Source organism: Daktulosphaira vitifoliae, unplaced genomic scaffold (genome assembly GCF_025091365.1).
Source record: "Daktulosphaira vitifoliae isolate Bord-2020 unplaced genomic scaffold, ASM2509136v1 Scaffold_1, whole genome shotgun sequence".
Taxonomy (NCBI): domain Eukaryota; kingdom Metazoa; phylum Arthropoda; class Insecta; order Hemiptera; family Phylloxeridae; genus Daktulosphaira; species Daktulosphaira vitifoliae.
The window spans coordinates 37,533,827-37,561,814 of NW_026099572.1; the positions used below are offsets into that span (position 1 = coordinate 37,533,827).

The window sequence follows — 27,988 nt, forward strand, 5'->3', positions numbered from 1 at the left end:
TTGTTTTTGCTAAACAAAAACATAAGTTGTATCACATTTACTAATCAATTTTAGTACATTATCATTAATTTTCAATGTGTAACAAAACAAATACATAATATAATTTTTGTTTTTATAATTACTTAGTATTTGAATAGAATCGTTTCAGACTAGTTCTGGAAATTTGATTACTAGATAGTAAATAAGTGCAACATCAGAACACGATCTTAACAAGTATATCTCATAATTTATAAGAATGATGATAATGACATGTTAATTAACATGTTAATCACTATCAGATTTGAATCTGTAATACGTTCGGATAGAAGACGCTTTGAAAAAAATGTTTAGTAAGAAAATTTAAAAAATTATTTTTGTAGTAGGAGAGGGTATTTTTCAATAAATTAAATTTTTATGAATTCTATGTTTTTTACACATAAATAGTACTTTTCCATTTACTTCGATGTATAGTTACCACATGAAGAAGAAAATTCTAGAGGACAATTTTTTATTTTTAATGAAGTATTATTTAAATTATATTTTAAGGTGTCCGATTTTCTGTAACATTTGTGAAATTAAAATTGAAATTGTTCTATTTTATATACGTATGTTTCAAGTTTTAAATCCTCCTGTAAAAAAAATAATTTGCATTTCAATTTTTTTTTATACATTATTACCAATAACTTGCTCTTTAACATAGAGAAATTGAAAATAACGTAAAGTTGCGTAAATTTAAGTAATATACTTAAATTGCATAAAAAACAAATTTTTAATTAAAATGCATGTTAAAAAAAATTTAAATTTCTTTTTATATTTCCGTAAAATAAATATATTTTAAATAAGATTAAAAAGAATAATTATATCAGATGAAAAAATAAACATTTATAGTATAATCATTAAAAACCACGTAATGTAAAAAAGTGCAATTATCTTAACTGTACTATTCTATATTAGCTACAAAAATTGGAGATAGATACGAAAAAACACACCATAGTAAAATAATAATTTCTCAACTTTCAATTGAAGTTAAAAGCTAAATTTGTACACCAGAAATTATAATAAATGATAACCAAGTACAAATTTTGCTATGACTATTTACTACACCAGCAAAAATAATTGCATTACATTATCACTATAAGATTATAAATGAATGCTTTCTTCGACTACATTGTTTTACTGGTATTTGTTACATAATGTTAGCAAGCACAATGTTAACACAGTGTCAATTATTAAGTTAAACTAAAATTTATCGTTGTACAAAACGTAATGTTATATTACATTTTGAATAAAGTTTTTTAGTTACAATGAAAGTGGTTTGGTCACTTCCAAATAAATAAATTGATGTCACCAAATTATATTTCCTAATAGCGACTTTTAATTATGTGTATTTATTATAATTTAATATATTTAACATGAATTGAATAAACTTTGTATAAAAAATTAAACAAGTATTCATTTCACAAAAATGTAGAAAAACGGATTGATTCTATATTGTTCACGTGGAATTAAAATGTAAATATTATGAAAAGGTTTAAGTAATTCTATCAAAATCGCATTATAATTTATAATAATAACAAAACATCATATAATAAAAACATAATTTTAATACAAAAAATTTCTAAAAAAGTATATAACTTTCAATTAATTAAAAAAATATAAGTCTTTTTGACCAACAGTACTTTTTCAAAAATTATTAACTGGTAAATATTTATATGCCCTTGTAAAGCAAACATAACCAATATTTTAAGAAAATTCTGTAAAATTCTGAAAAAATAATTTACAATAATAATGATTATTTGAATAGTTTAAAAGAAAATTTTGCTCGCTCCATCGAATATAAATAATCTTAACAAATGAAGGATAAAAGTTAATATATTATACTCACAGGAACGTATAATACGATCATTAGTTTTTTAGATTACTATTTTCATCACAAATAATCTTCAATTTTTGCTTAAGTCTATTTATTGCAACGTGATAGACGTTTGATGTGAAAAATAGAGTCTATGAAAAAATATAAATATTTTTTTATTAAGCTAATAAAAAGTATAAATTTTAACCTGCTTCTACGTTGTAAACTTTATATGTTTGATTATTTATTTAATAACAAAATCAAAGTGAACATGTTGATATGTTTGATCATTTGATAATAGTTGAATGACATATGCTCCAAGTAACGTATAGGCAGTTAAATTGTATGTTTTTTTACATTTATCCAAGAAAAATACATTTTATTAAACACGAGAAATTACTAATAAAGTTTAAATTTACTAAGTTCCAACTTTTAAAATGGGTGGAATTTAGAAAAAATTCCATAAAAGTTTAGCCATTATCAGTAATGTAATATCAGAATTTGTAATAAATCAACACTTCATTTGTTTTTCGTGTACTACATGATCACCAAAATGATAGATATAACTTGTTTGGATTTAACTTTACAGGAAATGTGAATATTTTAATATATTAATTTAAAATAAACTTCATTTTCTTTTTTTTTTCACAATGATAATTAATGTACTATAAATACTTCTTATTTTGACATAGATAAATCTGTGTTTCTAAATACTACGCTATATGCTGTATTGATACATATGGGTTTTATTTTTTATTGTAAACACTCATTTTATATTTATTTTTCGATGATAATGTTACTTCTAAACTAATATTTGACAACTTATTATACTAGGATTGGTTCAGTCATTATTTGAATTTTAATATCCAACAAATTTTCAAGAAAAAATGTTTATAATTTAATATATTTTATTTTCAACAGTATAAAATGAAAATTCATTTTCTAGGCTAAATATAAGTTCTATCTAAGATATAAATTAATTAAATGATATTTTATTTGTTTCTAGAATATTTTAATTTAAAGGTAGCAAAATTATTGCAAACATTTTCAGTGCATTGTATGAAAAACAAGACCTACTTTGGACAAATTATTTAGTTAGTATACAATTGTATATTATATCAAGTATTAAAATATATTTGTGTTAAAAATACAAAAAAATGTATTATATGATAATATAAAATGCCAAGAACACAATTTTAAACTCTATGAGTGTTTTCACATGCTAACTTCACTAAATATGTATATTTTACTAAATAGTTTCTAATAGAATACTTTTAAAGTAATCTGTTAAGATACTAAAATTAAGTCAAACTAATATTAAAATATGTACAAAATTTGGGGTATATTTTCATAAAGAATATTGATCACATTAAAAATTGTTATAGAATACAATTAAAAAGTTGTTAATTTTTAATTTAAATATTAATCGACTATTATTTTAGTACAAATTACTATTAAAATGAAAAACTATTTGATTTCAAATAGTCATATAGTCTAATGTATTATATAATGTGAAATATATTGTAAATACACATTAATGTATTATGAGGATGACGCAGGATTAATAGAAGCCCATGTAGTATTAGGGTATTATGTCCAGATTCTCAACTTCTGTGGTTGCAATTCTGGAAAGTGTACTAAAAACGACCTTAACCTTGGGAAACAACGAAGAAAAAAATGTCATTGTGCGACAATTTCACACGAGTATTCATGTCTTGCTACTAGGGTACTATAAACTCGCAGTTTATTCAGTAGTAGTGTTTGTACTCAAATAATGACGTTTATGGGTTTACATTTTCAAAATAAAATTTTATTTTTCAACATATTTTTATTAAATTTAAATTATTTAATATCACTGCTTTAAAAACTAAATAACTTAGAATATTTACAAATAAAAAATAAATAGATTTTCTTTTAACGCCATAAATTAAAGAATGGGGCAAACTATTTTACGTTAATAATTTCTATGATTCATTTCTTATTCATTCAAGAAGTTATATTTTTAATTTAACTATACAAATAATAATGTAGCATTCGAATAAAAATATTTAATAAATATGTTAATTGAAATAATTTGAAGTTTTCATTAAGTGAAATGAAGTGCAAGTCTTTCTTTTTATACATATATATTTAGAAATAGTAATAAAATTGTATAATTAACAGCGTTTTAATTTTATATTTTTATGACAACACAATGATTCTTTGTTATTACGCTTCATACTTCTAAGTCTACAATGTGTCAATATAATTTTAAAGGATATTTTAATATATCTTTTAATATTAATAAATAATGAACTTGAATTTAAATAAATTATAAAAAGACGGCTGATGTTAAATTACTATAACAGCATTATTGTATATTTTGTAGTATAGATAATTTATAACGGCGTTCATTTATTCGTAACTGAGTATAAGAATACTGTTGTGTGTGGTTAATGGCACATAGTACCCTGGTACTTGATGTTCCAAAAGAAGGAACCACATAAATAAAAGTAAAAGGGAAACAATTTTACATGAATAATTTATACAAATATTTGTTATTTGTGTTATTATTATTAAATTATTCATTATTTAAGATATTTCAAAAAGTATCAATAATTGCAATTTCAATTTTTTAAATAAAATTTTTTACTAAACTTAACATTTGAAGCATTTTAATTTCTAAATTTGAAGCATTGAAATCATTTCACTTCAAAATTAATTAGATTTATTTTATACTTTATTTTCACTTAGAATAAATATTAAATTTATTGGCGAAATTAAATTTTTAAATAATACATTATGAATTATATTATTGTATTATATTCCTTGAATCGCGTATATAACTTATTAACAAATTATAAATGCATTTTCAGTAAAATTTTAAGCTTAAGTATATATAAAATGATTAAATTGATTTATTTGATCAAATTGTTTTGAATCGTGTTTAAACTCAAAGCAATATTTCAATTATTATAATAAGATCAAAAGTTTTATTACTTAAATTCTAAATATGGTACATTTTTTATTTATTATAATATATAAAATATATACTATTATAAACAGTGGTCGAATTGGGGAGGATACGGAGGGATGCAATCACTCTACTTTTTTTAATTTACAATTTTCATACCTCTACTTATTATCTCTAAAATAATACATCTCTCTTTATATTATTCAATGTGTATTCAGATTATCGACAAAAATGAAGGGCATCCCTCCACATAATTTGAGCCACTTCGAATACTGATTATAACTATAACATTTATTCATAGTTGTATGCAATTTATTTTTACTATCAAGTCAACAACGAAATTAAAATATATTTTTAACTACCTTCAACTGTTCAGACACGATTTTGCTACTGCATTATGTGAATACTCTTAAATTTCCTATAATTTTGTTTTATGTCTTTATCTTAAGGTGCAGATCGAATATCTTCATTTAGTATATACAAACGTATGGAATTCAATATGGATGAAGCAATAGTGTTTAATCGTTTATATTCTACCAAAGATGCTGTGTCAGTCAAGCTCAAGTGAAAGTATAATTCTATATAACTACATAAAAATGCATTTTAAATATATCTTATACTTACGTGATATTTAATAATCATGAGGTCAAGGCTAATATTTTTAAGTAAAATTTAATCCTTCCATGTCCGCGATAATAAATGAAAAATGGCAATTAACACTCAATAAAAATTGTTACACATGATATTTTTAAGTAAAAAAATTTTTTTTATCTTATGATACAAGCTGATGTATTAAAATATCCAAATATTAAATTCTAGCAATTTTATAAATCATACATCATTTTTTATTTAACTTTACTATAGTAAAAAAAATATGTACTGCAATACATATTATACTCTTAAAAATATAATGACATTCGTAATGTTTAAAATCTAATAAATTCTAATAAAGTTCCTTAACTTTTTTATGCAAGTATTTCAAAATACAAAAATATGTCTATGATTTCTTATACATCCTCAAGGATTCGTACAAAATATTTTGCTTTGTTTTTTTTATTTATTCTATTCATTCTACGTGATCGAGTTACGTAGAGTTATTATTAAAAAATGCATGTATAAAAATATTTAATTAACCATAGTATTAATAATCTTAGTGTAATATATTTAAATAGCTATAATAAGATCAATTGACTTCAGTTATTATAAAAGTATGCAAAAACCATTGTAATAAAGCTTAAAACAAATAATTATAAACACAAGGTTTAAAATGCATTTCTGATTTGCATTTAAAATAATTAGTTCAATGATTTGCAATAAGTAAAAGAATAATATAGTTTCCCTCTAATGCCACCTAATCCTCACGATTTACCGCTCAATATTAAATTACAAATCAAGAAGTTATGTGATTATAGCCTAACAAACACTACAATTATTTTAATTATTATAAATCCAAAATTAACGAGTATATCTTCACTATTTCATTAAATTAAAAAATTTTAATACCAATTTTTGCACTTTTTAAGCAATTACCTAAATAATTAATATTTATATCATAAATCAAAAATAGTTCAATCATACTTTATAAAATATCCAGTAAAAGAGGAAAATTGAAATTATATCTTCCTACTTCTAATAACAGTTAAGAAACATAAATTTTAAGACTATTAGAAATATGTTTATAATTGTATTATTTATTTATTTAACTTTTTAACGGACATTAGCCCTTTTAATATATATATATATATATATATATATATATAGATGTATGAAAAAATGTATTAAAATAAGTATATAACAAAAATAATTTCAATCTATATAATATAATATTAGTTATTTTCTATTATTTGTTAATTATAACAAATAATATAAAATTACAAAAATTCAGTAAATAAATAAAACTCTTCTTGTTTTACGTTTTAATTCCTTAATACCGACGATTCATCAAACTTGAACCCAATACAATTTATATCGAAAAAACTACTAAATTAAATCTTATTCTTCACATTTCACTTCATTGGTCATAAATAGTACACAATAAAAAAAAACTGTACCCAAGCTTTTTAGATAATTTAAGATAAAGATTATATTAGATGATCTAAAACTTTTAGAAGGATATCTGATTAAAGCCAGAATATGTTGATAATTAGTATGACTTAATCAGATCATAAATAAATATAATATCAAACATTTTTCTTCTTAAATCTAGAATCTAAACTAGTAGAATCTTTGATATTAGTATATGAATTACTAGATATGTGCATTAAATATAAAAGCTTTTAAAGAAATATTTTGAGATCAGATAATGGAGCTGAAATCGAGAGTTTATCGAACATGTATATTGTAACATACATAGTAACAGCATAATGTTTATTAAATGAAAAATTTTTATAGGTACTATTCGTGTAACATTAGATTCGTTGATAATAGTGTATAAAATGGTATTTATCTAGTTTTAATCAAATGCAATCCGAGTCTGACGAATTAGAATCGCCCTAAGTGACATTGTAACAGATAAGATTTGACAAAAAACATTTAAATCTGAAAGACTTATGAGTAGTATTTACATGTAATTATTTAATAAAAAAAATGGTCAATTAATGTAAAAAATTAAGCTCGAAAGCAAGATGATAAATTATTTTAAAGGACGGGGATAATTTTTTTCAAGTGAATGGGTTTAAGCAAGAATAGGTAATTTTTTTTTAATTATAACTTATTATTCATACACAAACTGTGATCTTGAAAAAAGTATTGAAAGAAAAATTAATTTCCTCGCATTTATATTTTAATATAAATACACAAAAAAAGTTACACAATATTATTACTAGATTAATGCTGTCTATCTTGGGATGTAAAAAAACATGTATACATTTAAAACTTTTTTCTGGTAGTTATACTTTTGGAGAAAGCTATCTAGTCAAGGTTAACTAGGCTTGCCTCAGTAAATTAAGAATTATTTTTGACCTTATAATTTTGGCACTAGGAAGGTTAAACTTAAAGGATTTAATTTAATGATTTTTATTCATTTTTTATTAAGAAAAAAAATGTTTACATAGATTTTGTTATAAAGTTAAAATGTAATACCTTTTGAAGTAATTCGTTTTTGTCTAGCTAATTTTAAGTTAATAAAAATGTATAAATTAATTTTTAACTTAACGAATTAAAAATATGTGTTAATTTGCTTAGCTTTGGTTTGTATTTTTCGTATAAATCATTTGTTTTAGTATTGTATTAATGTATAACATAATTAGCATACATGAAGTTGACCAGCGTCTTGTAATATTCAAAAATAAGCAGAAAAAATCAGATACAAACGCTATGACCCTGGTATTATATGCCGTATATACAACTGGACAGGCTGAAATAGACGGTGTCACGGTAACAAAGCGGTATGCAAGTTTACTGTCACTTTATAGGATCCTGGTGCTCAATAGACAACCAAACCGAGCGTGTGCACCCTAAAAACCATTTTGACGATATTGAGTTGTCTATTCTTACATGCAGTTCAATATTTAATCTTAGTAATCGTTACGTTTAGTACAGTAATTAAATTGTTTTAAATACGTTTAAAAACTCAAATATTTAGGATCGATTAGATTTTATTAATATTGCAAATAAAAGATTTAACGAAAAGCTAAAAAAAATAACAATTTATAAAAACACATATTCGAATAATGAAATAATTTCATTTATATTTTACTTAGATGAGAATTAGTGACATTGTAGTAACATACTAAAAAAATGTAATTAGCGGTTTTTCGTCTACTAAATTTTATTTTTGGGCAATTTAATATTTTGTTATAGTTAAAAGAAATATGTTATCAGAAATTATGAATTGATAGTTTCTATAATATAAAATAATTACAAATTCCTAGACAAAAATGCTGCCTAGAAATATATTCGATCGGTGTTTTGGTTCTATCTGTCGACTGTCTCATAATACCCTAGTACGAGTAGTTTCTAAGCTATGGCTTAGTTGACGTACGTAAGTTGAGTTACTATTATTATTATTAAACATTAAGTTTAATTGAAATATCACTCTTTAAATAACACAAATTATACCGATGTAATCAATCACATAAAGCTTTTGATATACTAACAAAAATAGTATTTATTCCAAATATTAAATTACTACGTGTTATGTTTAAAATTAAAAACCAAGTTATTATAATATTATTAGTAAGTTAGATAAAGTTAGGGTCGTAAAATTGTAAGAATTTCTAATAATTATTTCGATAATTTATTTGTTTTATAATCTCAGTTGAAAGTTTATTAAGAAATTTCATTCATTAATTGAAAACATGCATAATGTCAATTATAATTTAGGACAGTTAATTAATTAAAGAATACGTATAGAATCTTTAGAAACTTTTCATTTTTGTTCAAAGCTAAAACGAAATAAAATATATTGTTGATAGATTCAAAGTAAAAATTAATAAGCATCATAATTGTATAATACGAGATCATAAAATATGCCGTGTATATTTGACAGTTCACTGACATAACACAAAATACTAATATACACAAACTTAAAATAATACACCAACACACATGATTATTAAATAAGTAAAATTGTTTTTAAATACTAATTTATTATAAAAAGGTATATTAGTTCATTTTTTTTTTTTTGATGCTCACAAATTAAAAAAAAAAAAATATTAAAACCAACTTAAATTTTGATATATTTTAGTCAAACTATATTAAAAATAAATCTGTTACAAAAGAAAAACATCGGTTTTTAATAATACTTAATAAAAGACTTAATAATTACATTCTGTAAAAGACTCATTTATTGAAGTTTGTACGTATAAAATGTATAAAAAAAAATATTTATTGAAATTTACGGATATTTTGTAATCATAATGTACTTTCACAAATTTATAAGATAGATTATTACTCTGTATTTGGTAGATTAACTTTGATGAAAATTAAACTTATGAGTTAATATCAATAAAATCAGATAATAATAAAATCCTTATTCTTCGTTTATTTGAACCAGTTATTTAGATTATTATGATACTCTTGNAACTTATGAGTTAATATCAATAAAATCAGATAATAATAAAATTTACACGATAAAGAAAGTTGCTGTCGAGTTGAGGAACAAACTCGCCGTCAAAGTACCAGGAGTGTATAAGTTGTAAACGTTCTCTTCCGAATCCGCCAGATTGCCCTTCGTGTATTTTGCATGGACGTCTCACAGAGTCAGAAAAAAATGTCATGTCAGACAATTTCATGCGATACTTGACGTTTGCATAACAGGGATTCATGAGATTTGCCTCAAAATCTGCTAATGTTGAGACTAAAATGCGCGTAGGACGTGTAAATTTCCACATAAGCCCGTTGTGTACCAGGGGCCCATGCGTCTAAACATTCATTCGTTGCATGCGAGCATACAATGAATGAGAAGCAACACAACGCGCTACAATTATTTAGTGTCACAGAATTCTGTATACAATTAAATGAGATTTATCTGATCAAACGATTTGTACTACTTTAACTTTAATTTAAAGGGTATTCTTGAGGTCGCATATAAAATTAACGTTTGTAGTAATGATGGGAAATATCAAATAGTAACTATCGAACTATTCGATAGTTGTTCACTATTCAATAGTCATTCAAAAACTATTCGAATAGTAAAAATATTCAATAGTTGCACAATATATTCGATAGTTTTTTTAATATTTGATAGTTTATGCTAAAAATAAACTACTTGGTTGTATACAAATCAATTCGAATAGTTATTCGATAATTTAAAATATTCGAAAATGCCCATCACTAGTTTATAGCTGAGTGATCATTAAATTCAAAGAGTAGATATTTGTCTGACGAAACTCATATGATCGATATAATTTCTGACAATTAAATTGGAGAACTTTAATAATATAAATAGAAAAAAAATTTGAAATTTGGTTAAATTTTTACTGAATTATGAAATTTTCAAAAAATATAGTTACTTTATAATATAGTTTCTGTATACTTACAAATATAAAAAAGTGCATTTACTAAAAATTATTTTTTATTAAATGAAATATTTTTATTATCATGATTAAACCTAAAAGCAATTTTTATTTTTTATTTTTTTAATATATTGGATTATTATCTAATAACGCGAAATGTTATTGTGATGAGTGAGGTAATTTCTCCTTTTTGTTACAATACAAAAGGATATAGCATTCTTCTCATTGACAGTGAAACTACTACTTACTAATAAATCATAATTTTTTCGAGCTTACATGACAGCTATGAATGAGTAAAAAATAATATTATTCGTTTAATGAGTACTATTAACAGCATATAATGAGAGATGGAAATAAAATTACTTTTAAAAATGTATAAATATATATTTATTTAAACAACCATTATTGGGTTATACTTGAAATACAATAAAAAATATAATGTAATTTCTAATTATTTAACTAAAAATGTTATGACAAATAATCAATTAAATTTATTACAGACCAAAATTTTTACTTTCAATATTCTAGAGTGAATATTCTCTATAATAAACGTTGAATATTACTTTCAGAAGTGCCAATCTAAACGTACTATTAATTTCGTTACTTTATTATTTATAAATGTACACATAATAAATATTATATTATAATATATTAAATATACACTATATTATCTAGTATGGAATCTTGGGCAAATAATATAATTTTCAAGTCTTTTAAATAACATAAAATAAATCATCATGTAACTTCTATATTTATCTGAAAATTAAAGATAAATAATTAGTAATTTCATAAGGTATATACTATTGAATTATTTTGTCTTTAAAATATCATTATTAACAAGAAAAAGTATAAAATGAGTATGAAAGAAAAATGAAATAGTCTTCTTATATGCAATTAGAAGGCATGTGCATTTTTTATTTTTATTTTATTAATCACGTCTTCACTCTAAAATTCAATACAGCGCTATTATATAACTCGATTGGGGATCTCATGTCTTTTTTTATATATAATAATACTTGAATTATTCCTGTAACAGTACATACTGGTAAATAATAACGATGTACTCATCTGCCCACGCCTTACATACTTAAATCTAAATTATTAAATAAAAATTAATTAATTATATACATACCATATTCTATCACAATCGTTTTTTGAACGCATCAATCACAGATCTCAGTAACTCAAACTACATTGTTAACTACATTGAATATCCATTGAGCTAACGGTTATACAAACTGCAAGATCTTCAGAATTCGCTATCATTAGTGGCCATCTACGGTCAGTTTGAATTTTCGGAATAGCCTAAGATTGACTGCTGCACGATCATTACACAATTTATTACTGAGTATTACTTCCTCGTTAAAACGATTTCTGCCTTGTGCCCTTTTCTTTTACCGTAAAAGTTTAACGATACCATTTAATGTACCTTAAGATTACACCTTTTTATTGCCAATACAAGAGATAACTTATTATACATTATTTTTTATACATTTATTTACCATTTCTATATCAAATAAAATGGAATGGATTGAACATTAATGTAATGCACTTCCAATAAATTAGAAGCTCTGAAAATCAGTAGGTCTTTACAGTTTAAGATTTTCAGTCGATAATGATATGTATCCAACTAGTTTATTACATAAATGCATTTGTAACTATTAATATACTAGTGTATTCATTTAATATACTGCGAAATATTATCTCTTAAACAAAATATCAATAAACTGCTAGAAAATCAAATGCACGATGGTTTATTTAAAATTAGCCACTTGGTACCTCTCAAAATAATTATAATATTAAAATGTTTTTTGACTTTTATTATTTACATATATTTCTAAATGTTCAATTATGAAGTAATATTTATGTTTATCCCTTATACTTTTTAAGGATGACAACTTAATTTTTTCAAATAGCAGTATTAGTAAGTAACTAGCTTATTATTTAAATAATGATTTAATTAAGAATATGAGTGGTCGTTAATAAACTTTAGACTTGTATTTCAGAAGTTATTAACATTTTTTACCTAGGCGGGAGAAGGAAATGTCAAGAATTATCTAATGATAAAAATATTATATGTTATTATCATATCCAGTTAATATTTTTAATTTGTTGATAACTTCTAAAATATTGGTCTAAAATTTGTTATCCATTAATTATATTCCTATTTAGATCATTTTCTATTAAATTTATTTATTAATTATGTATGTTTCTATTTGAAAACATAATTTCGTCACCCTTAAAAAGTATAAGGAACCTTAAAAATTAATAAAAATGAAGAAAAATATGTAACTAATAAAAGTCGAAAAAACATTTTGATATTATAATTATTTTGAAAGATATTTAAAGAAAATTAGTTTTTTAATGAGACTAATTTTAGATTAATCACTTTGTATAAAGAATACTTACGAATTATAATTGAATTATTTACTGTTTTATTCCTTAAAACAATATACAGAGTGTTTAAAGGAAAAGCAAGGAAATAAGTTAATTGTTACAAACAATGAGAATAGAAACCCATTTCCTTTTTTACTTATATATGTTACTCTATTTATTGTACAAATAAGACGTTATATTTAACGTAAATTTTATGATAACACCATAATTATTATTTATATTAGTTATTAATTTTAATATTTTTTGATTATAAGAATTTTATAATTTATTATTGAATAATAAATGATACGTTAATGACTTAAAAAAAATTAAAAATAAGTACGAAATCGTGTAGTAGCATATGATTTTTAGACTAAGTTAATCGTTTTGAAATAATAAAACAATTACTTAATTGCTTGTGTGATTAAAATTGAGTAATTAATAAGTTACTTTCTAAATATATGAATAAAATTAGAGACATTATCTTAATATGTTAAGGTGTGAAACCTTAACATATTAAATTAAAACCATGTAAGGCTGTGAAAGCCTTACATGGTTTTAATTTAAAATACATGGTTTTAACGTTTATGATACATTATGTATAAACAGTAGTATTTTGTAAAAACTAGTGATAAAAATCTCTTTACCCCAGACAAATTATTTTAGTACTACGAAATTTATTTTAAGTTCCAATTATTCAAAATAATAATTGAGTACATCAAAAATATAGTCAAGGTATCTGATGAGAAATATGTAACATGTAATGTTAATATCCTTAGATGGTTTTACAGAGAAAATCTATAATCAGTGAAATATTATTTATTTTAGGAGGGTATGGATCGAAGTCTTTGTGTTCTGTTTATAATGATTATAGTTCGATAATAAAAACCGAGCAAATTAAAAAAAGCATTTAAGTATAGTTTTTCGATTTGTAGATTCTATCAATTCACTAGCACTGTGCATTATGATGACACATTGATAAAAATAATTGTGTAGTTAACAATATAAATAACAATTAACTTTTTATTATTTAAATGACTCCCGAAACTTATCTTCTTAGACCTAGTATGCCGTCTAAAGCTATTGCGAGGTAAAATGACTCAATTTGATTGATAAAAAGAATCATGAGAAAAAGGTCAGTTAAGAGATCGTTACCGCAAATTCCCGAGGCGATTTCTGGTAGGCTCTTCAGAGGGGATTTAACATGCACTTACTATATATAAATACACCTATAGACATCAGATGCTTATTGAAAATCGTGGATACCGTTAGTCGTGTTGGATAGCGAAAGTTATCTATTATAAGCAATTTATACACTGATCAAATATTTGTAGTACACTTCAACACTTGGACAACGAAGAAACCACTACATAATGCAACTGGTATTTAATTAAATTTATTAATTTTTATACATTTTATAAGGTATTAACTTCGATTTTAGAATCAAGTAATTGTCTTAAATTATTATTTTTATAGAATTTCATATATTTCATAATAATTTCTGTATTGGAAATGTTCAATTTTGTATCAATAGAATACTATGTATGTGATTAAATTATTTTTATACGAATTTTTTTAAAGTAAGTTAATAAGGGGTACAAATGAAAATTAGCATATTTTTTATTCTTCCATGGTCTTTATTTTTATATTAACATTTAGTAACTAGACAAATTTAAAATCTCCTTGTTACCTCCTAGTGTAACTACATTTTAATAGCAAAAGATATATTACTCTATTTGTATGAAATTTAGATTTCTATATTTAATCTTCAAACTTTATTTTAAAATGCAAAAATACTTATAATATCATTTTTCCCAGAAAATTTGGTTTGGAGTCTGCATGTTGACTTGTTTGGTCAGCTGTCAACAGTATCAACAAAATGGTCCAGCAACAACTCCTATTCCTATCGTAAGATATGAAAATAATGGAGTAAATTTCGATGGATCATATAGATGGTTGTAAGTGTTATTACTGTTTAAATCTTTTGATTAATTTTCATAGAAAAGGAAAAAACTAAGGTTAGTTCTATGCATTTTTATAGATTACATTTTAATATTAAATTTCTATTGTTTACTAAAGTAAAATTTCGGTTTTCAAAAAATACCAAACAAAGTATTTTTTATTATAATATTTATTTTATTAAACTTGTGGAATAAGTTATTGAATATAACTTGTTAATAACTTAGTGAAACCTTGCTATTAAATCAGAATAAAAAAATGCATATTAGTTTTGAGCTAACTTTGTTTTCTATGTTGAACTAAATGATAATATATATTAACAAATATTATTTAAGTATACTCGCAGTTTTTAGCAATGACTCGAAGGTTAGAAATAATTAAAATCGGATTATTTCGGTGAAAAAATCAAATGTAATATCTTCCTTGATTTGATAAGGTCAACAAACATTGTGCTATAAGTGAAACATCTAACCGTCACTAGGACTAAACATTGTACAATCCCACTAAATAATTATTGAACATCCTACATCATTAGTCAACAAGAATACAATTAATATTAAGTTTTGTCATACGAGTGTACAACATGCGCCTACATATCGATGCATTTCGTTAACAACAAATTTAATATTAGGCAAATAAAATCCTAAAACTGGTTTCGCGCCTTTTAAAATCAAACGTACATAATTTTATTCCTTGACCCAATCGTTTTACGATAATGACTCCTTGGCCTCTGATCTAACCGGCGTTACCGTGTAAGATGACCACAATGACGATCATGTTAAAAAAAAACAATAGCGAACGACACGCGTTCATTAATAACCTTTATAATTATAACTATCGGATCTTGTTAAATGATGTATAATTTATTACCACATAGTAGCCATGCATCATTTTTCGGGTCACGTCTATGGCTACACCGAAAAAACATCATCAACAATGGCCTTGTTGCCGTTGTGTAAAATGCCAGATCATCAGCCTATGATATAACTTTTAAGATACATAAAATCGCAACAGAAGTCAACGGTCAACGGGCTTATCTGGGTCATCCGACTCGAACGCCTCTTACCATCTTCTAACCGTCGGTAGTTGTATTCTTGTTCGATTATTATCACGTTTGATTTATAATACTAACAAATTGTCGTGGTTTATGGGAACACACTTGGTTGTCTATAAAAAACGTGTTCATTTCGTCCGTCCTTGAAATTTTCACGATTGATATCGATCACAGAGCACGTCTTTTCGAATGCCATGACTTCGTGTTAACTATTATGTTATTATTATCATAACACGAAGAAATCAATGCCGCGCTTAATGGTATATACTTTCTTTTAACCACAATTATTCAAGCCTATTATAGACGGCGTTTCGTATAGGCAATATTAGACCACGCGAGTATTCCAATATCAATTATTCAAATTAATAAATGTCCAATTAAAATTAATCGATAGGTATATATTAGTTCTTACTCGTTTCTTTATAAAAAATAAAAACCGATACATCAGGCGTTTTTTATTTCAATTATATTTTATTTATAAATGGATGAAAAAAAAATTATAATATAGGATTAGTAAAAATAAAAAAACAACTGTATTAAACTTGAAATTTTTAAATCACAGTGATAAAAATCAAACTATAAATTAGAAGTGTTATTCATTTATTGTTGTTTTACCACACAAAAATAATCATACAATAAGATAATACTACATTATTGATATTTCAAAATATTACAACATTCATTAACTTTTAGTTTATTAGCTTGTTGATGAATTTATTTAGTAATTTTTATGACCAGTCCCATTTGTGTGAGAAAGATAAGGAAATTTTATATTTACGTCTTTTTAACATTATTTTTTCTACTAATCATCTGTCACAAAATATGCAATATTTCGTAATAATGTTATTTATTAATACTAACTACTTGAGTTAATTAATTTTAATACTTATTGAACGATAATAAAACATGTCATAATCTGCGACAACCTAACACATGTCAAAAATATCAATGACTTTTCACACATAAAGAAATAATAAAAAAAAACCTTGAAAGTTATATATTTTTATCAACTTAAAGTTTAATTGATAGATATTAAATTTATTATAAAATAAAATGTTATTTAGCTAATAAAAAATAATGTACTGAATGTATTATTTTTATGTAATGAAATTAATATTACAATAGGATTTTATAAATTGAAAATATACGTTTTATTTGCATAAGCCTTATTTTCTCGGTGATAGTAATGTTAAATCGAAAACAAAATATCTATTACGTGGAGAAATAATGATTTTATAGTTTATGTAAGCTGCGGCGGTTTCCACAGACTTATATTAATCTAATTATTTACATGAGATTTTCTAATTGACGAAATGCAACTTTGAAAGAAAATAAATAAATAAAATTATATAATAATAATTATTATATTCGAAAAACATCTAACCGTAATAGCAAAATACATCTATAGAAAATAATTTAGATCTCAGTATTGTGTAGCGGGACGCAACGATTTAGTTTTTTGCTCCATCATGGACTATAATAATCTTACTTAACTCTGCCATGTTACACAATTACACTCAGTGAAAGATGTCTATGATAAACAACAATAGTAATACTAATAATGATAATAAAATAATGTATGTATAATGATAATATACATAATAATAGTAGTAATCTGCGAGCTGTCGATAGTAGTGTAATATGAGGACGAGAAAGTCTCTAGGGCTTGACCCTAAGTTGTTTGACCCACTCGCAGCCAATTGAATATTCGTTTTATATTTCCTTCAGGCATCACAAATATGCCGATTTGCAAATGGTCTGGACCGTGTAGCAGACACGACTGGGAAGGTGATAGCTTATCACGAATAATTCCTATATTAAGGAATGAAGATAACCGGGTCATAGGCTATTAGTCATTAGGCAACTAAGGTAGCGAATCTTATTAAGCTCTCTTAAATATTTGACCATGAAACTATCATTTTACAAACGTGATAAGCCAAAAGTTTTAAACAATTTTTAGACTATATTATCGACATATTCTTCAAAAACAATTAAAATCATACAAAAATGGCAAGTTAATTTGCAATCGCAAAATTTATATTAAAAATTAATACTTAAAAAAATATATGTCTAAATACTAAATTTTTTTTTTGTTTCCTTAATTTTAACTTCTTTTAATAAAAAAAAAAATTATATTAGTAAAATTATATCGTCAACCACTAGTTTAACAAAAAAAATCGTCCATTTCGAATAATATTTATATGATATTCTGAATGAACATTATCGAACAAAAAAGTAAATTTAAATTCTCTGAATAGTAATAACAAAATTATTATTTATCGATACCTATAATTTTTTTATGTTGTCATTGATCTAAAAATAACAGTATACCAAGAAAATCTATGACATATCATATTATCGACCTTATAATCCTTTCGAATTCATCTTACCATTGTTATTGTAACAATAGTGCAATTAAATACTAGTAATGGTAATAATTATCTAGACCTTATCATGTACCTCCGGAAATGATAACCTTGTTTTTGAATTTATTAAGAGCAAAATTAAATCATTGTTTTTGGTTCAAGTGCAACATAATATTAAATAAATAAATTTTACGTAATGAAAATAAAATTTAGTTAAAATGGCTTTTTAAAATTGTAATTAAATAACGCAACATATTTATAATAATAAAATTTAGATATGTGTGAAAAAAAAATTTAAATCATAATAACTTTAAAAGTTTAAACTAATAAAATTAGAAACATTGGATTTAAAGGTACGAAACCGGTAATGGTATTCAAGCCGAAGAAAGTGGAAATGTTCAACCAGCACAAGATCCTAGCCAATCTGCTTTAAACGTTCAAGGAGGTTACTCATATACTGCCCCAGATGGTACACCAATTAGTGTGAAGTACGTTGCTGGTCCACAAGGATTCGTACCTGTCGGCGACCACTTGCCAACTCCCCCACCTTTACCACCCGCAATCGCCAAATTGCTCGAGTTTCTCGCCACACAGCCATCTACACCAGAACCAGCTTACAATTAGAGGAATACAATTCATCTACTTTAAGGTTTTATTTATACCCTTGTCTCCTTTACAGTTATAATTCAAACTTTCATATGTTTTATTAAACCTTATACTTGTAAATTTATACTACCATCGTTAATAAATATGTATTTATTTTTATACTGAGCGTTCTTAAATAATTATTACAAAAACTATTTTTATCCTAATGTTATCCTCGACAACACCAGATAAAGCTAAATCCTTATAGCGATATATGATGCTCAAACTATTGATACTTCACCCTTAAATTTCTTTGGTATTTTATTATTTATTTCATAAATATATTAATGTGCACTAAATATCCCCTATCGCTAGAATCCTATACCTAGCTATAAAAATAAGTTTGTTTTTCAATAAATAAAAATCTATCATACAATTTAATTGTTTATGTATCAATTTAAATTGTATTAATTCGTTGATTATGTAGATCTTAAGATTTTGTATGTCATACGAAATAAATAAAATGATAAAATTTTCCATACGAGCATACTTATCATATTAAAAATTTAATAATAAATAAAAAGATAATGAAAACGTAATCTAAACTAGTAAACTTTAATTCATGCAAACCCTCTTCTGAAAATACTGGTTTTGGAAGGTTAATCATTTTATAATAAATTGATAAAATAATTAGAGTAAAATCAAATAATTAGTTCCATAAACAGAAACCTAATACAAAAAACTGAAAATAACTATATAATCAGTATATTTTAAAATTATTCTATCAAAAAATGTATTCGCTTTTTAGACATGTACGAAAACTATTCAAATAAAAATAAAAACCCAGCACAGTGGGGTCGCGGCACAGTGAGGACGTGGCATAGTTGGGTCAAGTATAATAATATCTGACAGTGATTAAAATCACTATCATAAAAAACGCTTCGATAAAAATCTGTAGATAGTGTTTAATTTTAAAAATATGAAGGATTATTCCAAAATCAACATGATCTCTTATTTCCTTGTGTATATCATGATTACAAGTTTTATGATTTATAAGTTTAATATATGAATAAATATTAAGTATAGCAATTAAATATAGTATGAAATTTATATTTAATAATTTAATACTGTAATTTTTTACAAAAATCATATTTATTTTATTAACTTTGATGTCCATTTTCACCATGAAAATAAAATAAAGTCCGAATTTTTTTTTTTTATAATAAAGTACATTACATAAGCTTTAATTTAAGATATATAGAAAAGGATTTCCGGAACACTTTCAAAAATTAAGCTGAAAAAGTTCTCTTTTCTATATTAATTTTAAGTTTTGAACCATGTATAAAGAGAAATGGTCCGAAAAAATTGTACGTTGAATGATAGAGGTATATAATAGTAATTCTCATTAAAAAAATTGTATTGATCCATACGTTTAAAAAAGTTAACGAAATATAGAGTTAAAAATGTAAAATATAAAATCGAGAATTTTAACACAAAAATAGCATATGGTAGCCATTTTCACCGTGAAGACAAAATATAGTCCGGTATTTTTTTTTCCATAATAAAGTATGTTACATAAGCTTTAATAAAGATATATATAAAAATATCAGTATTTCCGAAACAATTTCAAAAGTTGTCATTTTTAATCCCTCCTTGTGGTCAGGTAAAAGGTCAAATTTCTAAAAAAAACATACAAAATAATAGGTAAATACCTAATGTATATCTATAAAAAAAAATTATATTGATTTTATAATTTAAAAAAAAGTTATAGCAGTAAATATAAAGTAAAAAAATTGAAAAAATTTTAAAAATTAGCGATTTAGAAAGATAAAATTTGCATATGTTGAATAATACCTTATTGAATAAAAATTTATTTATGTGATAAAAAAGAAAAATTAACACTTACAATTAACCTAAACGATAAAATATCATTGAAAAGTCAATCTTAAATTACTATATTTTAACATACCTTAAGAGATGTAAGAATGATCAGCAAAATAAATTCTAAGAAAAAAATTTGTTGTAATTTATATGTTTCTCATATTATGAAGTTAGAAATTAGGGGTTCCTATTTAACAAAATTAAAAAAATTTCATACATTAAAGAATAAAAAAAAAGTATTTGACTACATCACTTTATAGAATATTTTGAACCAAACTATTTTTCTCTATTCAAAAATTAAAAAACTACAAAAGTTTTTGAGAAAATGTGTGTCTTACCTTAAATTCTATATATAAAAGTTAAAAAAACATAAAAAATAGATACTTGTTAACTTAAATTAACTCTAAAAGGTAGTAGAGGCTAACGAAGTGCCAATGGAAGTATGAAAAATGTTAGGGAATTTTAGTATTAAGTAGTTAAAAAAATTTTTTATGAGGTCCAAAGTAGATGTTCACCAACTCTGCCATCAGTTTTTAAGCCATTTACTTTTTTTATAATATTGGATATAAGTACTAAAAAAATACAAAAAAAGGTTCTGTTGTGCAAGTTGTTTGTTGATAGCGTAGTGTTGATAGAAGAAAATAGAGAAAGATTTAACTAAAAGTGGAGGTATAAAGATTAGCCCTCGAAGGAAAAGAATTAATGATCAGTATATAGATTATGGGTTTGACGAAAGAGAACATGTGATTGATAAAACGAGAAAAGTATTGATAATATTTTAGGATACGATAAGGATGGTGAAAAATTTAAGTTTGCAGTATTTAGGATCAGTTGTACAAAATAAGGGTGGTATTAACGAGAATATGAATCATAGGATTAAGTACGGGTAGATAAAAAAAGTGAAGCATGATTTGAGAGATAAGAGAATCACAGTGAGGCTATAATGTAACCTTATGATATTTCTATGATTAAAAATTTAAAGAAACATTATAATACACATTCGTGTAAGTGTTTAGCGCTGATGATAATATTATTTCCAAAATACATATACGCGATTTTTTAGTAATTTTTGTGGCTTTTTTAATAAAATATTTTATTTTAAATTAATTTTTCAAATATATTTTTAATTTTAAACATTCTAATTTCTTGGACATAAATTAATTACAAAAAATTTAACTTTAATGATAAATCATTAAGGAAAATATATTTTTTTGATCTGTCTTTAAAAAGTAAATCTATTTATGAAATAAAAGTTTCAGGCTACTAATTATAAATATCTATAAAAAAAGTAATCGATAATTTTATCCTTGATATTTGAGATCAATTGTCCTTCGAGTACCAATAAAATGCAAAAGATACCAAGAGTCGTCTCTTTTATTTGATTAATTCATCACTATTCAGGGAAAACTGCATTCTTTAGTCAAGATCAAACGACAAGATTTTAGCTACAAAATAATAATAATACATTAATATAAATATCAAAACATTTATTTTATATTTAATTACTTATATTAAATAAATGCTGTAGGATATAAGTATATGTGGCAGCTTGTTAGTATTAATTTTCATTAAAGCAAAGATGAGTATAGTAGTTTTACGAAATCCTCGTCTTTTTAGTACATTAACTGTTCTGCCTGAAGGTAGAACGCAACCAAAGCAGCACTACTATCTAATTTATATGTAAAACATACATTTAAACATTATAACACCTATGTATAGGTATTACCAATATATATATACTTGGTTATTTATTTATTTATATCAATCATATGTAAAAATGTTAATGGTATTGAAACATAATATAATTTAATAAGAATGTTCCTGAACCTAAAAACCTTTTACACGAATATTATCATGTCAAATGGCACCAATGCATGGATGCCAACGCATTGTAATATACATATAAAGCATCTATTATAGGCAAAAATAAATTTTTTAATATGTTTATAGACTATACAATATAACACTAATTTTATTAAAAAAAAGACCAACAGATTTCTTTATTTTTCTTATCATAATAATATAATTTTAACTATAATAAAATCTACCGGTGTTGTTTTTAAGGCTCTTATTCTTAAAAAAAGAATCTATTTTTTATTGCATAATAAATTTTGAAGGAAATAAGCTCTATAACACTATAAAAAATAAAACTGTGAACAATAAGCGTGGGACACGACTTTCATTAAAGAAGGTGGTTCCTCAAATAGAAAATACGTAATGTATTTAAATATAATATAATCTATAAATATGTAATGATACATTCGTTGAAATATACACTATGTGTACATTTCCCTATACTTAAGTTTATTCAATGGAGGTTGATCTGAAATGTTTTATAGCATAACATACATGATTCAGCATTTTTATCATGACAACACTAAACAATTACTTGACTTCAAGTGTTGTGTAGGTACTAAAACATTAAAAATAATTAAATTAGTAAATAATGTCAAAAAGTTTGAATGATTATCAGAAATACATGTTTTTAAACTAATAAATCAAAATTATTTCAAAACAATGAATTACACTTTAATAAAAATACAATAATATTACCAAAATAAAAGGCCAGTAATAAAATATCTTACAAAAGTAAAAAAAATATTAAAATAGTTTATCTATGAAATGTTAAAATCAATTTTACAATAAAGTATAATAAAATAAAATAATCAATATAAAATATATGTTTTCCATCGTTTCAATCTTATGATCAAACAAAAAGATTTACAAAAAAAAATATATATATATAATGTATCTTATGATTACGAAAAAGTAATTTTATCTTAAAGCTATATCAATGTATCATTTTTCATGGAAACTAATCGCTTAGAGCATTACAAGTAAAAATAATAGATGTTGGGTACATCAACGATTACATAATTACTATTGTTAAATAACTATCCTCTTAAGCCGTTCTTGCACTGTTACACTTTCTGGTTGATTTTAATGAATGTAACCCAACCCAATCATGGTCGTGAGTGTTTTACTATGAACCTATTATATTAAACAATGATGCGTCATTAAATAATTGTAGTTATGTAAAATAAATAATAATTATTAAAATAATTGATAATTAATTATGTAAAATAAATATTGAATTTCAGTAGCGTATCGAGGATTTAGAACTAAGGACAGCCTTCATTTTATAGTTAGGTATAATAAAATTTTATAATAATACTAAAAATTTGATAACAATTTTCTGTACTGTCACATTTTAAAAATTTAGTAAAGTTACTTTAATTTTATTTCAAACGTTTAAACGAAAAATATTATGTTAGTTGCATTCATTGTTTCACGACATAAAAGTTATCATTTAACTATTAAGAATATTATACCATGGTAAGGATTTATGATCTATCATAAAAGACGTAACCATACTAGTTTAAAAACTTGTGATCAAAAATCATATAATAAGGTTCTAGATAATATTTATCTGTAATTAGTTTTTTGGGTGGTTTGTAAAGAATTTTTTTCGTGGAATAAGAAATATCTCTAAACAAAAAAATTAATAAATGCTCAGAGATAAAATTGGGGAGCAGTCGCGTTACTTGCCCCCCCCCCTTATAAGTTAGCTACTGTTATATGTTATATACATTGTTAAATATAACTATAGACAGGTCAAATTAGTTCTTCACCTCACTTTCTAAGTTAGTAAAGCGAAAAAAAAATAGAACTTTCATTGATTACACAGTGTATTTGCTAAGAACTCTATGCAGTAATATACAACCCTGTCATAAAAAAATAATGACCTCAATTTTTTATATAAAATTTTAAGATATTAGCCGATGATTTATGGTGCTCCTATTCAATTTATATAGCGGCTATAATAAAGTCACGGAGAAAGGAACATGGGATGAGAAATCACTGCTAATGACATTATTAGGCCCTACAACGTGAATTTATTATAATAAAAAATAAATTTCATTTTACATCATGTTACATTATATTTATAAATTAATCATTATACTATATCAATTCAATTTTCTATTGAAAACCTCTAAAAATTATTCATTATTTTTTAGATAATTGTTGGTATTTTTTAACTTTTGATAACTAAAAAAGAATATATAAGATTTTACCAAAATGTCATAATTTAAATATTGTTCTTTTGAAATAAATAACTTTCTTTATTTTAAAACTGTATCAATATTCATCTATATTTATTACAAGTTAAATTCTAGAATAATTCAAATTAATTTAAATTATTGTACATATCACGACGAATTTTTATAAATGTCGCACCACCATGACTTGATAAATTAGTTTTAATTCCTTAATATTTAGGAACAATTAACTCTTTTGAGACACCTTTTATTTTTTATGAAATTATCCAAAAGGCACATGAAAAATAAAAAAACTACCCATTTATTCTTAGATAACAATAAAACATTATTTATTTGAGAGTGTTATCACTTACAATGAACACATTTTAATTATTAAAATAAATAGTTATGTGAATAATTAAACAGTTTGAAATAATAAGCATTGAATAGCACTTGACGGCTCGTGAAGCAATATGAAATGTTGTTGACATAAAAGCATAAATTATAAACGACGCGGGTTGTGGCTAAATCAGTATCCATTTATTATACTTTTAGGAGCTTTGAAATATATTACACTATCGAAGATTTATTCTTTCATCATTAAATTTTTGCCATGTTTCATTTTTATATCATTTTCAACTATCATCAAATAGACCAAGATGAGACTTTGGTTAAACTTAAGGTAGTCAAATATCTATTCATGTGAATTTATAGCATTAATAAAATATTTGGTCATAAAAATTAAGTGATGAAATTTGTAATATATTTAATTACGGTCCTACTCATTTGACGGTATCTATGTATAAATTTTGTTATACTAAAGTAACATTTCATTTTGATTAGGAAATTAGTACAAAATTATTAAACATTTTCAGTTACTTTAATGATTTTGAGATCAATGACCATAATAATTATTTACTCATTAGTTTTACCCATTATTACGTCAGGTACTTTTTTATTGTTCTTTTGATTCAAAATTCAATTATTATTATTATTTGGTCAGAATTATTATGTAAGGTTTAGTTCTCAATAGATAGAAATTATTATTTTCACCATATAATTAAATGATTTATGATATTCAAGTAAACCTACTTTTTAGGAGCGTTATCAAGACCGATTGTCTCACAATGAAAGTACAAGCAAAGATAAAGCAATTTTGAACACCTCTTTGGTAGTTCTATTTTAGGAATAAAATAAATGTTGCAATTATCATCAATATTATAATATTTCAAGAAACGGAGGAAAACATTTTTAAGTAACTATAAGTTAACAACGTTAAAAAAAAATTTTGGCTATCTGAAAAATCGAATAAAATTATTATTTAATAAACAATTAAAGTTATTTAGTAAAATTTTTGAAAATATTGTGATCGCTTTTAATATATTAGATATTATGGAAACATATTTTTGTCTTATAATTGGTCTATGGTTCATTCAATTATTTTAAGTCGATAAATTAAAATAAAAAATTATATTTTAAGGATTATCTTGCATAAATAAAGCACATAACAAATGCTGTTATTTTAAATTTAATACAGATGAGGAAAACATAGTTTTTGAAATTGTATACGTTGTTTTCAAGAAAATTTTTGTATCATTTTCGGTTTAAAATTAACAATCTTAAAATTTTGTATTAATTTTTACTACAAATTGTAAGTATTTTTCACTTTGTATTGCAGAATTAATTTTAAAAAAACCAGTACTGCCAAAACATGATACAATGGAGACCCGGTCTAAAGAGAATCGCTAAAGATTAAAAGTGCTTAAAATCACAATTATAAAACTCATCGATGCGATTGTGCTTGAAGAAATATTAATTTTCTACCTTTCGCTGATAATTTGAGTACAAATTGAAATAGTACTTTGATAATAATTGGTAGCAAAAACATATTTGTTCAGAAGGGACAAGACCCTTCCTTTTAATATACTTAATGAATAGACACTAATATTTACGACTTACCTTCCTAAATCTAACAAAACTAATATATCATTAACTTTTAAGAGGGCTTTTTATTAAACAATTAATGTATTAAACCCCTTTTTTTTTTATATGTCTTTCATGCTTATAGTTCAAAAACAAAAAATTTCTGGAACATTTTTAAACGTTAAATTTAAAAATTATTCTCTTTATATTCATTTTCAAGTGTTAAACTACTACATAAGGAGAAAGCGTCAACTTATTATAAAATTTCTGAAGAATAAATGGGGAATACCTAAAATTGTTACAAATAAAAAAATTTATTGATCCACATTTTTCAAGAAATGTTGAAGCAATTTAAGATGAAAATGAAAGATCAGAAAATTTTATATGTTGAAAAAGTTTACTAAAAATACGAAAGTACTATGAATCCCCTTCTAAATTAGTTAAAGAAAAGATTAAAAAAAAAATCAATTGAAAAAACCAACCTAAGGGAATTCCGGAAAAATGCTTCATTTAATTAATTATTTTTTTCTTAAGTAATGAAATTTTTGCACAAAACTATAATTTAAAAACATCTATAGTTGAATTTATATATTTATTTAGATTACATTTGAGGTAATTTGACCTTTCGTTAAACAAAATCGGTCCAGTAAATGCAGAGAAATAATAGAGACAGAAAAAAATAAATAAATAAAAATCATCATCGTAAATTTAATATATTTTTCCGTCTCACGTTGGAACTAAAATGAACCGAAAACAAATTTGAATATTAGATAAACAAAATTTATTAAATTATTCTCGATACAAAAATTAAGATTCAATATGAAAAGTTTTTACCAGTTAATTAAATTTTGTCATTCTGATCACGACTTCAAGGTTTTTAACTTATTAGCTTAACCAAGTATTTTTTTTTTTTAATGTATCACTGTTAAAATAATACCAAAAACATAATAAGATCATAGATTTAACAGAAGATAAGATATAAATTCTAAGAATTATTTAATTTTGAATGACTGTTATGTTAAATCGATTTAAAAAAAATTAAATAGAAACAATACACAAATGC

The 27,988-nt window shown here is 23.9% G+C and overlaps 1 protein-coding gene across 1 annotated transcript; it reads left to right on the forward strand.

Annotated features, from left to right (window-relative positions):
• The first annotated feature begins 14,354 nt into the window (after positions 1-14,354).
• LOC126893840 (endocuticle structural glycoprotein SgAbd-8-like) lies at positions 14,355-19,263 on the forward strand. The gene is made up of 3 exons (XM_050664363.1): positions 14,355-14,499; positions 14,936-15,075; positions 18,850-19,263. The coding sequence occupies exons 1-3, from the start codon at positions 14,491-14,493 to the stop codon at positions 19,118-19,120; spliced, it is 420 nt and encodes a 139-aa protein (XP_050520320.1). The 5' UTR covers positions 14,355-14,490; the 3' UTR covers positions 19,121-19,263.
• The last annotated feature ends 8,725 nt before the right edge of the window (positions 19,264-27,988 follow it).